Source organism: Pteronotus mesoamericanus, unplaced genomic scaffold (genome assembly GCF_021234165.1).
Source record: "Pteronotus mesoamericanus isolate MK-2021 breed Mesoamerican mustached bat unplaced genomic scaffold, CSHL_Meso_final scaffold_1186, whole genome shotgun sequence".
Classification (NCBI taxonomy): Eukaryota; Metazoa; Chordata; class Mammalia; order Chiroptera; family Mormoopidae; genus Pteronotus; species Pteronotus mesoamericanus.
Window position 1 is genome coordinate 15929763 of NW_026555302.1, and position 13603 is coordinate 15943365.

Sequence of the window (13603 nt, forward strand, 5' to 3'; positions counted from 1 at the left end):
CACCCTCTCGGTTAAGGAGGCATTAAGAGCACGGGGTCCTGTCTCCAGATTCCCACCTGAGATAGGCAGCAGCCCCCACAGGTACTCGAGTGAGGCAGCTGCACGGGTGTATACCGACCGCCTGACAGTGCATTTTGGTATGTTTACATGGCTGACGTTTCAGAATGAATAGTTAATTGACTTGTAAATAACGCGCAGGAGGCTTTGGCTGCTCAGACGACCGTGGAGGAGACGGGGAGGTGTTGGTCAAAGGGGAAAAACTCCCGGGGATGAGACGAGTTCTGGGGACCTGCTGGGCAGCACGGGATAGTCCCTGACGACCCGCAGTCGCACACGGCGAGTGGGCCGGAGCCGTTCTCGCCACAACAGAGACACGGCAGCCACGTGGCCGGAGGGAGGCGTGAGCTAGTGCCACGGTGGCGATCATTTTGCAACCTAGGAATGGGCATCCCAAATCATCCTGTTGTCCACCTTAAACTTACACAATGTTACGTGTCGATTACGTCTCCGTCGTGGCTACTCAGAGCCTCGGACAAGAGGAGCCGCGGTTCCCAGGGGCATCAGCTGACCCAGGTGGCAAAGGTTCAGCAGGAAGAGCAGAGACCGCCCCGCCCACCCCAGCCTGTCTCTGTGGCTTCGCTGCCTCTGGCCGGAGAGGTGTCTCTTGGCCTCTGTGGGGAGGCCTTGTTGGGGTCTCCAAGGCGGGGACCTCACGCCACACCTCACAACCTCTTTCCTTCCGCCTGAAAAAAGCACCCCTGCCCTAACTTGCGTACCCCGGTGTCCTTGCACCTGCGACTCCCTCCAAAGCACGATGCTGGGGATGTTAAAAGTGGCCTTGGTCCCCGAGGCAGAGCTTCGTCCCGGGGACGGGCTGCCTCCCCATGGAGTCCGGGAGCTCCCTGTCTCCTTGGACACGACGTTCCAGTCTTCAGGCCATTTGGCCCGCGGAGGTCCCACCCCCGCCACCGTCCCGTTGGGGGTTCACGCAGCACCTCAGCGTGGTCTGGGCACCCGCGCTGAGCGTGGCCCGCGGTCGGAGGCGGCTCCGGCAGAGGGCAGGCGCCCGCTGTGGCCACGGGCAGTGCCAGGCCCCCTGCAGCGGGCACCAGACGCCGGGCCAGCCGCACACGCCCACCCCTGGGGCCTGGGCGCAGCACCCTGGCCGCAGGCGAGCACTGAGCCCCACAAGCGCTCAGGCCTCGCGGCCTGTGAATCACATCCGGGGCCCTCTGCTGGCTGAAAAGTCTCGGTCACTTACCACCTCCGCCTTCTCACTTCCTGAAGCTTGTGAAACCGGTCGCGTCCACAGAACGGTCTCCAATCACTGTCACCAGCCAGAGGGGGAAGCTGCCCTGGACGCGGACTCGTTCTGGGCCCTGAGAGGCTCGCATGGATCTGCCTTATTACCACGGCGCTCTGTCCAAGAAGGCCTGCGAGGGCCTGCTGCTCACGCCGCGGGCCGACGGCAACTTCCTGCTGCGGGACAGCGAGTCCATGCCCGGTGCCCTGTGCCTCTGCGTCTCGTGAGTAGCTCGCCTTCCCCGCGTCCGAACCACATGGTGGCTGCCGGGGCGGCAGCCGCACCGAACGGACCCTGGATTCCACTCCGACTCAGTCGCCCCAGGGAGCGGAGCGGGCCAGGGGTCCCGCCAGGGGCAGGGGACGGCGCCGTCCACGGCGCCCGCCTGCCCCCGCCCAGTGTGCAGGCCCCGAGGGCCAGGTCCAGAGCCCGGGCGGGCGGGCGGGCAAAGGGCAGGGGCGCGGGCGCGAGACCCGGAGGGGCGGCCGGCGCGGAGGCCGCCTCGGCAGCGCCTGTGTGTGCGCTGCGGGGAAGGCCGGCGCCCTTGGGAAGCTCCGTCCGAGAGACGCAGGTCTTCCCCGCCTTCGCCCCGCTCGCAGCGCTTCACAGCCTCGCGCGCCGTCCATGTGGCGGCTGGTCCGGCCTTTCCCAAGGCTCAGATGTCATTCTGAAACTCCAGGACTGACGTCCCTGGGAGACACCAGGCCGGAGCCACCAGAGCCGCCGTGAGGGGCCTCGGTCAGGCCGCTAAGAAACCCGCGGAGCCCTCGGCGGCACCGGGCACCTTCGTGTGTCCCCCGGAGGCCGCCTCGGGAGCGGAGGGCCAGCAGCGGCCGTGGTCGCTGACAAGGCGGGGGCTCCTTGCTCTCTGCGGGGCTGGGACACAGGTTGAGACAGCAGCCGTCAGGCATCTGCAGGTTGACTTTTTAAGCACCACATGACATTTGGATGGTTTTTGTGTGTTTTTTCGCCACAAGTAATTCCTCTTTTCAGAATTGCACAATCATGCCTTCATCTGTCTTTAGCTTTATTTGTGTCTTTTTAGTTTATTGATTATGCTATGACAGTTGTCCCATTTTTCCTCCCCTTTAATCCCCTCTGCCCTGCACCCCCCTTCTACCAGCGTTCACCCCTCCTTCGTTCCTGTCCCTGGGTCATGCCTGTAAGTTCGTTGGCTTCTCCATTTCCTATCCTATTCTCAGCTTCCCCCGGTCTGTTTTGTACCTACTATTGATGCTGCTTTTTCCCTGTGCCTTTTCCCTCCATTCTTCCCCCTCCCCCTCCCCTGATCTCCATTTCTGCGATCCTGTTCCTGCTCTAGTTGTTTGCTTGGTTTGTTTTTGTTTTTGTTTTAGGTTCAGTTGTTGATAGTTGTGCGTTTGTTGTCATTTTACTGTTTATAGTTTTTGATCTTTTTCTTTTCCTTAGATAAGGCCCTTTAACATTTCATATAATAAGGGCTTGGTGATGATGAACTCCTTTAACTTCATGTTATCTGGGAAGCACTTTCTCAGGCCTTCCATTCTAAATGACAGCTTTGCTGGACAGAGTGATCTTGGATGTAGGTCCTTGCCTTTCATGACTTGGAATACTTCTTGCCAGCCTCTTCTTGCCTGCAAGGTTTCTCTTGAGAAATCAGCTGATAGTCTTATCAGCTTTACTGTTTCCTTTTCTCCTGGTGCTTTTAAGATTCTCTCCTTATCTTTAATCTTGGGTGATGTAATGATGATGTGCCTTGGTGTGTGCTTCCTTAGGTCCCACTTCTTTAGGACTCTCTGAGCTTCCTGGATCTCCTGCAAGTCTATCTCCTTGGCCAGACTGGGGAAGTTCTCCATCATTATTTTTTTCAGATAAGTTTTCAATTTCTTGCTCTTCCTCTTCTCTTTCTGGCACCCCTATGACTTGGATGTTGAAACATTTAAAGTTGTCCCAGAGGTTCCTAAGCCTCTCCTCATTTTTTTGAGTTCTTGTTTCTTCATGCTGTTCCACTTGAATATTTATTTCTTCCTTCTGCTCCAAATCATTAATTCGAGTCCTGGTTTCCTTCCCGTTTCTGTTGATTCCCTGTATACTTTTCTTTATCTGACTTTGCATAGCTTTCACTGGTTCCTCTGGTCTGCGACCATACTCAGCCATCTCTGTGAGCATCCAGATTACCAGTGTTTTGAACTCCGCGTCTGATAGGTTGGCTATCTCTTCATTGCTTAGTTCCATTTTTGGAGTTTTGATCTGTCCTTTCACTTGAGCTGTATTTCTTTGTCTCGGGGAACCCTTTACGTTGGAGGGGAAGAGCCTTAGGCATTCGCCAGGGCAGGGTGACGCAGGTCGCTGGGCTGTGACGCTGCGTGTGGGGAGGGGTCCCAGAGGAACAATGCCATTGCTCACTTGCTCGGCTCCCACCCCATTTTCAGTCACTCCCCTCGCTGCCCGCAAGCAAACTGGGCCCTTCTGGTGCTGATTCCTGGGTGGGTGGGTTTGTGTACGGTCTGGGTCCCCTGAGGGTCTCTCCAACAGACTCTCCTGTGAGGCGGGGAGTCTCTCCTGCCGCTGCATCCCCCACAGGTGTTTACAGCCAGGGGTTCTGAGGCTTTCTTCTCCCGCGCTGGGACCCTGGGTTGCGCGGTCTGTCTCACTCCCTAGCTGTTCCTCGGGCTCAGCCGCTGCAGACGCGGGACCGCCCTCCTGCCGGTCTGGGTGAGCGTTTCCTGTTTAGCCCCTTGCTTGTCGGACTTCCCTACTGTTAGATTTTTCTGGCAGTTCTGGTTGTTTTTTGTTTTTAAATTAGTTGGTGTCCTTCTGCTGGTTGTGTGAGGAAGCAAAGCATATCTACCTGCACCTCCAGCTTGGCCGGAAGTCTGTTCGTCTTTATTGATTTTTTTCCAGTTTCTTGTAGGAAGGTAAACATTCCTTCCAACACACACATGAGATAACCACAGACCAACTTAAATTTCATTTAATATCAATTTTCTGTAAACGACTCACCAAATAGAAGCCATTAGCATAAAATATACTATGTTCACGTATGGTTTCCATGTCCGGGAAATTATTAGTTTAATCACATAGTAATAGGTCAAAGGTTACAAACCACATAGCTCACTCAAATTTACTTAAAAGGCATTAAAAATCAATATGCACCCCTCCATAAGGCACGCACACGTGCGCGCACACACCTTCCCTCACGCGCACTTACACGCCCCGAACCGCACGGCTGGAGTGAGACGTCCTTAAGCGAGGGCCGCGGCGGCCGGCACCGCCCGCACTGCGGGGTCCCCGTCAGTCAAAGGAGGCCCATAAACCCGGACAAGAAAGACGCAAGGGTATTATTTGCAGCTGAAACAAGTTTACACCTGTGACATCTAACATTTAACTAAAAAACAAACCCTACTAAAATCTTAAAAGAAAACTCAATAGGGATATCTGCCTTTCTCAACAAGATGTAAAACCCAGACACCAAAAAGGGAAGACAGATCAATGGGACCCTTGTAAAAAAATTTTTTTTGAAACCCTGATATGAAAAGCCACTTGAAAAAAATTAACCCGCAGAAAAGAATAAACTTCATAAACACATAAGAGTTTTAAAACTCAGTCGAAAACTAAGGGAAGTAACCGCAGGGCGCGGAGGGGGCGATCTGGCGTAGAAACGCGAAGACGCGAAGAAGCTCCGTGTCCCCGGTAACTAACGACATACAAGCAAAGGAAACCCCAGAGGCGCCCCCTCCCCGCAGGCGCCCAGAGGAAGTAAACGCACAGACAACGGCCCCACATCTCACAGAGGAAAACCTGTCTCACCGGGCCCGGGTGTGCTCCACCCCCAAAGGGTTCCTGTGGGGGCCGGGGAGACGGCGGCCCGGCCGTGCAGGCGTGGGAGCCCGGTGCAGGCGTCGGCCGAGGCGGACGGACGCCCTTCTCAGCGTGGAAGGGACGTGCAGGCCCGGCGCGGCCCCACAGCCTGGTCGGGCGCGCAGGCTCCCTGGGCCTCCCGCGGGGGCGGGTCTCCTCCCCCAGACCCCGGTTCTGCCGCGCCCGACCCCGGGACTGCGCGAGTGTGTGCGAACCGGCGTGAACGAGACCAGGTCCAGCCTGGGGTCTGAGAAAACCTGCGAGATCTTTGCTTGCGTGGGGTGGCAAGAGGCGGCGCGTGGGCCCCGTGGCGTGCGAGAAGGAGCCGTCGCCTGCATCCCTGCGGCTGGGGCAAAATTCCAAGCAGGGGCAGGAGGGGCCGCAGCCCTCTCTTCCCATTCGGTAACTTCCTCCGACGGTTTACGTGACTTACGTGCAGGCACGACTTTGGTCCTTTAAAAAGTGTGCATAAAACGGCAGCGAACCCCGCGGGTGCGAACGCCGTGCCAGGGCCTGGGGGGCACGTGCTCTTCCTTTTTCAAGGAGCTCCCCCTTGTAAATGAACAGAACAAGGTCCAGCGTGAGCTCCAGGGTGGACGGTTGTGTTCCAACCCGCGGGCGCTGCCCAGGCCCTTTGGAAACCGCCCCCGGGAAGGGCAGGCGCGGGATGAGGCGGGGGGCCCCCCACGGGATGACGCGGCGCTTTCTGAGCGGAGATGCGACAAGGCCCGTCCGTGCTCAGCTTCTGGGATTCGAGTGTGACTTGCAGAACTCGCTACGAGGACAGCAGGACCTGTCTCCCCGCTCGATGTATTATTTTCACATTTCTTAGCGGCGTCTCCTGCAGAGGGACCGACGAGCCCGGTGCTGGGTGCTGCCCACGATCGGGCCTCGCCCGCCCTGGCCGCCCCCCCCACCCCCCACGTCCCTGACAGGCAGACAGAGCTGCCAGCACCTCGGGCTCCAGGCTCGGGCCCCGCGTCCCCGCTGGAAACGGCCCTCGTCACGACCCTCGTGAACTGCTACTGTCACACAGATCTGCACAGCCCATTCGCCTCTCAGCGACGACAAAGCCTCCCAGGCTTCAGGCGCACCGCCCAGTGGGGAAACGCAGCAAGCGGGGCTGGGCTCGTGCGGCCGGGACGGTGGGACCGCGGGCGCCGCGGGGACTGAGGGCAAGGGGGGGCCTCGCGCGGAGGAGGGGGCCTGCCCCGGGGCTGGGACTCCGGGGACAACTGCTGCCGCCCCCCGTTCCCTCGGCAAGCAGCCTCCACGCCGCCTTGTCCCGGGCCCAGCTGACACCGTGACCGGTACTGCCGGCGTTCGCCCTGCTCTCGAGCGTCCAATTCAGCGAGAGGAGGCCACGTGCAGAAAACACGGTGGGGGGGGGGGCGCCGCCACGGAGCTGCTTTCCATGAGCGCTGCGCCAACCCCTTCCGTGGTCGCCCGAAGGAAGAGCCTTTGCAGAGCCCCTTGCCGTCGGTGACATTACTGCCATTCTCTGGGGAGAGGAACTGGAGCTTCTTATCAAACTGCATGTCCACACCCAGACTGCTAGCGCGAGGTCCTGGTCCCCGCCTCACCGACGGCCCCGGACGCAGGGAAAGCGGCACACGCGGTCACCCGAGAGCCTTGCACGAAGGGCCCAGGCCGGGGGCACCCCTGGCAGCCCGGGCTCCTGCCCTCCCTGCCGCGGGCACGGGCAGCGCAGCCCAAGCGGGAGCCCAGGCAGGGCCAGCACCGCCGCAGGAAGTCGCAGCGCGGCAGCGCTGTGGCCGGGAGGTGCTGCCTGATCCACGCCTGATAGGGCTTCTGGGCAAGCGCCTTCCTGTGCATCTGAGGCGGGAGCTGAGTCGGCCTGGGGCCCGTCGAGTCGCGGTGGGGTCCACACCTGGGCAGCCGAGGGTCCCTGTGCGGCGGGCGGGAGGGTGCGTGTTCGGGCGCCGGGGGCGGGGGCGGGGGGCGGGGGGCTGCAGGGACGGGAGCCCGCGGGCCGCCTGCCGGTCTCGCTCGGAGGACAGGCCCCAAGGCTGACGACCTGCTCTCAGGGTCTGAGGTCTTTGGGAAGAATCAAGTTCAGGAAGAAAAAAAAAACCACCAACCTTTTTTGTTGTTTTTCAAAAATCAAATGGAGAGAAAGGTATAAAAAAAGAGGAGCTGCCTGCACCGCACCCTCGTCACCCCCGGACCCGGGGCGTCGGCCGCCCTCGTGCGCACAGTGGCTGACCTATGAGCCTCCGGGGACACTCACACTTGCCTTCCACTGATCTTTAAAGTTTGGTTAAAATGAAACTACAACCTGACCACAAACGAGTCTCCAGACAGCCCCAGCCACCGCACAAGACCGGCACCCACGTTTCGGCCTGAGCCGCGCGACCCGGGCGGAGGGAGGGCCTCTGTCTCCCCCTCCGCTCGCCTGAAAGGGCCGCTGGCAAGCCCTGCGCCCTGCGCCCCGCCCTTCCTGACTGCACCTGAAAACGCCCGAGATTCCAAACACGTCTCACACGGGCTGGAGACGTCACGAATCTCAGGAGCGACTGACGGGCTTCCCTGGACCTCAGGCCTGTCGCTCGTCCCGAGCCGGCCCGCGCCGGCCACCCTCGCCAAGGACAAAGCCTCCGTGGAGGGCCGATCAGCACAAAAGGGAGGTGTCTTTGCTATCGGTGCCGAAGACCAGCCACGGAAACGGCAGGAGCCGTGTGGGCCGCATGGACTTGGATCCGGGTTGCATATTAGAACACAAATGAATTCCATTTGTATTTCTGCCCCGGGCGATCTTTACAAACCCTGTGCAGGGGGGTGAATTCTGACACTCACACACCCGGGAAAATGGCACCGCAGCTGAGCCTCCGAGAAGCGCGGCTCCCAGGCCCCGGGCCGCCACCTGCCTTGGGGCCCTTCCCCCAGGGCACCCTTCCTGCCGAGCCGCAGGCCATTCGAGGGACAAGTCACAACATTTCTGCACACACACTTTCGTTTTTCAGCTACAGCTGACATTCACAGTCGTCCTGCGCTGCCGTCAGACGTTTGGCATGGGGCTTAGAGACTTACGTGCTTTTCTCAGTGACCCTGGCCTCCTCACAGACGCCACAGCCAACGCGGCGGCGGGGGCCTGGCCCTGTCTGTGGACGCCTTTCCGTTTCTCCCATGCAGAGAAGAAGCGTGGGCGGCTGGGTCCTGTGCCCAGGGCAGGCTGGGTATTTTTAAGAAACTACCAAACAGCCTGGCTGGGTGGCCCAGCGGGTTGGGCGTCGCCCCGTACACCGAGAGGCTGCGTGTTCGATTCCGGGTCGGCGGGCGTGCCTGGGCTGTGCGTTCGGTCTCGGCAGGGGCGCACGGAAGAGGCGGCTCACCGATGTTTGTCTCTCACATTGATGTATCCCCCCGCCGCCCCCAAAATGAATGAGCATGACCTTGGGGAGGATAAAAGAAAAAGAAACAGCCAAACTGCTCTGCGGAGCGAGAGCCCAAGGCGAGGTCCGGCGGCTCCACGCCCTGACGCTCGCTGCGCGGGGCCGGCCTTTTTCACCTCGGCCACGGTGATAAGTGTGAAGTGGTAAAATCTCTGTGATTTTAATCTACCGGTCGCTCATGACCAACAACACTGCATATTTTTTCATGCGCTTACTTGCCATCCATGTATCTCCTGTGACGAAGTGTCCGTTCCAATATTTTGCCAGGCGAAACTGTTTCTGCGTTTACTTTCTTACTGAGTCTTGATGATTCTTTACAGATCGGGACGCACGTTCTTTAAGAGATGGGCGGCGCTTAACTACTCTTCTCCCGTCTTGTGACTTGTCCTTTCACCCTCTTAACGGTGTCAAAGAACAGAGGCTGCCAATTCTAACGAAGCCCCGGTCTTTGCTGTTTTTCCTTTATGGATTGTGATTTTTGTGCTGTGTGGAATAAATCCTTGTCTAACTCAATTCACAGAGACTGTCTCCTGGTTTTTTCCTGCAGTTTTATAGTTTCAGGTGCCGCGTTCTGTGGGGCCCATTCTGGCTTTATCTTTGTCACTGGCACGAAGCCACCTGCTGAGGAGTTTAACGTAGGCTACGTGGTAGCTGGGTTTCAAAAAGCCCACACGATCGGCCGAATGTGACGCCCGGGCCCCGATCTGAACGTTACGTCTGCGGAAAGACGTCCCTGAGGCGCTTCCCACGCGGCAGGCTGTGAGTCCCCTGGCCACGCGCACGCCAGGACCCGTGCGAGCCCTCAGTGCCTCCTCCAGGCCTGGGGGACGGCCCCAGGCACAGGGGCCGACCCACTAACTGGGCCGTCGGTTCCGTGTCTGTGAACGTCACGTTTTAGTTTGAATACTTCTGTGGACTCCGAGGCTGTGCCAGCTGACAGAGACGTTCAGCGTGCACCCTTTTCTCCGGGGAAGCTGGGCTTACTTTGGTGCTGTATCTGCTCATCGACGACATCGCAGAAATGGCTGGTGGTGGGGGCCGACTCTTCAGACCGGGTCTGAGTCACACCGGTTCCGGCCGAATGACGCAGCCCGACGCTGCTCTTCTGCCGGGAAGCAAGGGCGTGCGGTCCCAACGTCCTCCGCGGCGCATGGGATGGGCCCCCGGGGGTCCCGAGAGCCGCCGCTGTGAGCCCGCCGCCCACCTGCCTTGGCTGCAGCCCAGACGCCCACCTCCCAGCCCGGGTCCTCGCTTCAAACCGCGCTCTCCTTCCAGGCCCCACAAACGAGAAGGCCTGAAGGCGATCAGGTGACCGAGGCTCTGCTCACGCAGCGCCCTGTGGACGTCACCCGCGTTGCAGGTAAGAACGTTCCGACCCGCGGTCCTCTCTCCACAGGTTTAAGAATGTCGTCTACACGTACCGCATCTTCAGAGAGAAGTACGGGCAGTACCGCATACAGGTGAGGGCAGCGTTGCAAGGCCTCCTACGGCCCCAGCGGCCAGCCGGGGCCGGGGAACCCGGGGGGGATGTCCCCGGACGTCCTGCAGGGAACGGAAGCAGGAAAGCACCCACGCTTGGCCCCATTTTTGACCAACCGAGGCGGCTACTCAAACATGGAGTCACACAACCCTGGCTTCTCCGTGGCCAAACGCACCGCTGGACTCTGGGCACAGCCACTGAGCGGGAGGGGACCCCGCGAAGACCAGGATGGGGGCGGGGAGGGCAGGCAGGCGGACAGGGGGCTCCGTCGTTGGGCGAGAGCCGCAGCCGCCTCCGTGGGTCCTCGTCTTCCCTCGCTCACCGAGGGGGGGCTGTGTGCTTCCTCCTGCTTCGTTTAAACGTCCCCCTGTTGGGTCACAGGGGAAAACTGTCCTGGGTTTGCTGCGGGCGAACAGAAAACGGCCATTCACAGCCGCCCCCCGCAGGTCGGCGCCCCTGTTCTCAATCCAGGCCCACACGCTCTGGTCGTGCTTGCGCTCCTGGAGATTCGGACTCTGTCAGGCGTGGAGATCACGTGTTCGTGTGTCCCATCTGAAAGCCGCGCCTGCCGGTCCCTGAGGGCAAGGCCGGCCGGCGAGGCGCAGCCTGGCGCCGCTCTCCCTGCGGCCAGGGGCCACCCGGTGGCTCCTGCCACGTGGGGCTTCCCCGGAGCCCCGGCCCGGGGGCCGTGGTTTTTGGTCTGTCAGCTCGGGGCCGCCTGAGAAGCATCGCCGGTTGCACACACGTGCATGACGCCCGGCGGCCCTCTCGTGTCTCTGCAGACCGTGGAGGGTGCTCCGAAAGAGACCTTTTCCACCCTGAGGGAGCTGGTCTCCAAATTCAAGAAACCGAATCAAGGACTAGTGTTTCCCCTTCGAACCCCGATCGAGAGGGCCAGGCCCCGCTGGAGGCAGAGGAGCTCGAACGTGGACGTGGACGAGGACAAGGACTACGGTAAAGCCTCAGGGGGCCCTCAGTCTTTCCGGGCTGGCACGGGGTGGCCTTCCTCCCGAGGGCCCCGTCCCTCACCCGGCTGACGGGGGCGCGGCCTCGAGCCCCCAGGGTGGCCGACGCGGAGCCGGGACACCCGGGCTGCCGCCGGCACCCCCAGCCGGCCCTCGGCTTTGGGACAGACGGGCAATAGGCAGGAAAGGCCAATGACCGCGTTGCTCCGACCCCTCCCCGAGGCTCACCCGGTCCCGGGGGCCCCCTGCTTGCTGAGGGCTCATGTGGGCAGCGCTGGGGGACAAGCGACTTCAGATGCCACCACGGGGCGCAGGGAACCCAGCCTGCAGCAGCTCGGCCCAGATACCTACGGACAAGCTGTCGGTCACAATTAGCCTGACCTCGACTCAGGCCTCGGGAGACCTTCACAGGAGCCGTCTCCTCGTGTCGTGACGTGTGGCTACATCCCCAGTGAGAGAGGTTGCAGCTGTTGCTGGGCGGGGGCAGGGACTGAGGCAGAGGACAGGGCCGGGGACATCACCCCCACACATCCTGCTCTGTCTGCAGCGGAGCCCCCCCGCCCCCCGCCCCCGGGGCCTCCGCCTGCCCCCTGCCCCCGTCTCTCTGTCCGCGCCCCACGCAGGGATGAGCACCCTGGGGGCAGAGGCCCCTCCCGAAGGCCCAGGTGCAGACGTGCCCCAGGGCCACCTCCACCAGAACTTGTGGGGCAAAAAGCGCGCCAGACGGGGTGGGGCCGAGCTAGGAACCGTCGGCGCAGCCCGCGGAGCCCACAGGACAGCCCCTCAGAGACGGTCCCCCGGGAACTGGGCGAGACTCGCCAACCAGGGCCCCTGTGGTCAGCCCTGGCGGCTGAGCTCTGCGCCCTCGCTGGGAAACGCCGCCCATCAGCCCCACCGCCCCAACCCCGGGCTCCTGGGGACAAGGGGCGACCCCCTCTGGGTTCCTACTGGGGCCTGACTCATAAAGAGACCCCCGGGTTGGCCGGAGAGGCCCCCGTGGCGTCCCCGCCCTGTAGATGTCTCTGCGGTGGCCTCGGGCTGCTCTGAGCCCGGGGAACAGGCCTCCTTCCCCGGGGGCGGCTGGTCGGGCCGCCCCGGGCTCTGGGCCTCATGCCAGCCACTGTCTGTCCCCAGAGAACTGCAGCAACGATTACGTGACGGTCCTGCCCTGACACCTGACACGGCAGCCGGGGGAGAAGACGTGGGGGCCTGGGAACTGGACCCTAGGGGACAGCTCAGCCTGTCCGGTGACGGCCGGTCTTCTGACTGCAGACGTCCTGGCCACCAGCCTCCAGGCAGTCACCGCCACCTCCGGAGGACACAGCGTGGCCGCCCGGGGCCCTGCCGCCGCGCGCACTTTCCGGGCACCGGACACGGACAGCCCTCCCCAACCGCGGGGGCGTCCTGGCCGCCCCACCCCCACCGGGCGGGCCGACAGGCGCTCGGCCGGCGGCGGGAGAGCCCCCTCCCGGGGCCCATCCGGTCCTCGCCTCTCCACCTGGGACGGGGCGCACCGGCCCGCCCCTCTGCTGGGCACCAGCACCTGTCAGGGACGCAGCCTCCTGGCCGACGTGCGCCCTGCGGCCGTCACACCATCCTGGCCACGGGCCCTGAGCCCCCGGCCCGGGGGACCCGCCTTCCTCCTCCTTTCCAGCCTCGACCTTCCCGCCCAGCGTGGCCTTGGACGCACTGACGCCCTGCCTCCCGGCCTCAGGGGCGGGGCTTTGTCTGGAGGAACTTGTGTGGCTCCTGCTCCCAACCGGCTCAGAAGTGCCCCCGGAGGGTGGCTGGGCCCCGGGTCCTCCTCGCGCAGGGACGCTGAGGAGATGCTCCCGAGGGGCTGGCCGGGCCATGCCACCTGCCCTTGGGTTTTTCTCCAAGTTATTCTGGAGACAAGGTTTCGGGACAGCTGAGCAGACCCTGGGCTGGACCCCCGAGGGGGCCATGCACGCTCTTGGGCCGCAGCGACTGCAGCCGCCACCACGCGGAGAAGATGTAAACCTCGAGGCGCAGCCCCCCGCGGAGAGCGGGGGCGCGCGCCCCTCCGGTGGGCCGGGGGCGGGCCCAGAAGCAGGCCCGGCGCCCCAGGGCCGTCCTCACTGACTCCCTCTGCGAGACACAAGGGGGGTGCCCCGCCCAGAGCCCCAGCCGTCCTGGGCACAGGACAGATGCCCGGGGACGGTTCCCGGAACAGGTGACTGAGCGCGTCTGCGTGCACGGCGGCCGCCGCCCTCCTGCGGGCCAGGGGCTTCCCTGGGCTTCACACAATTCCAGCCCCAGCTGGACGAGACCGCAGTTCAGGATCGTTCGAGGGCGCCTCCTGCAGTCGTGACCTGTTTCCTGAGCGCCCAGGCCTGGGGCCCTGCTGGCCGCCGGGTCCCCGAGGGTCCGCTCCTCCGCGGAGCAAGCCCCCTAATTGATACCTGGCGTTGATGTCACACTGCACATCCCCGAAACTGGTTAGGAAAGTCAACAGCCAGGACTGGGCGTCCGGGACTGGGAGGGAGGCCTTGAGCTCGGGCAGCAGCCCCGGACCCGGGCGGCTGGCCTGACCCGTGGGCGCGGACGCCGAGGTCGCATCGCTGAGCCGCGTCACGTTCGA

General features: G+C 62.3%; 1 protein-coding gene across 1 annotated transcript; it reads left to right on the top strand.

Annotated features, from left to right (window-relative positions):
- Window positions 1-1392: 1392 nt before the first annotated feature.
- Window positions 1393-12173, top strand: SH2D1B (SH2 domain containing 1B). Its single transcript, XM_054587581.1, has 4 exons — window positions 1393-1526; window positions 9953-10016; window positions 10819-10990; window positions 12136-12173. The coding sequence occupies exons 1-4, from the start codon at window positions 1393-1395 to the stop codon at window positions 12171-12173; spliced, it is 408 nt and encodes a 135-aa protein (XP_054443556.1).
- The last annotated feature ends 1430 nt before the right edge of the window (window positions 12174-13603 follow it).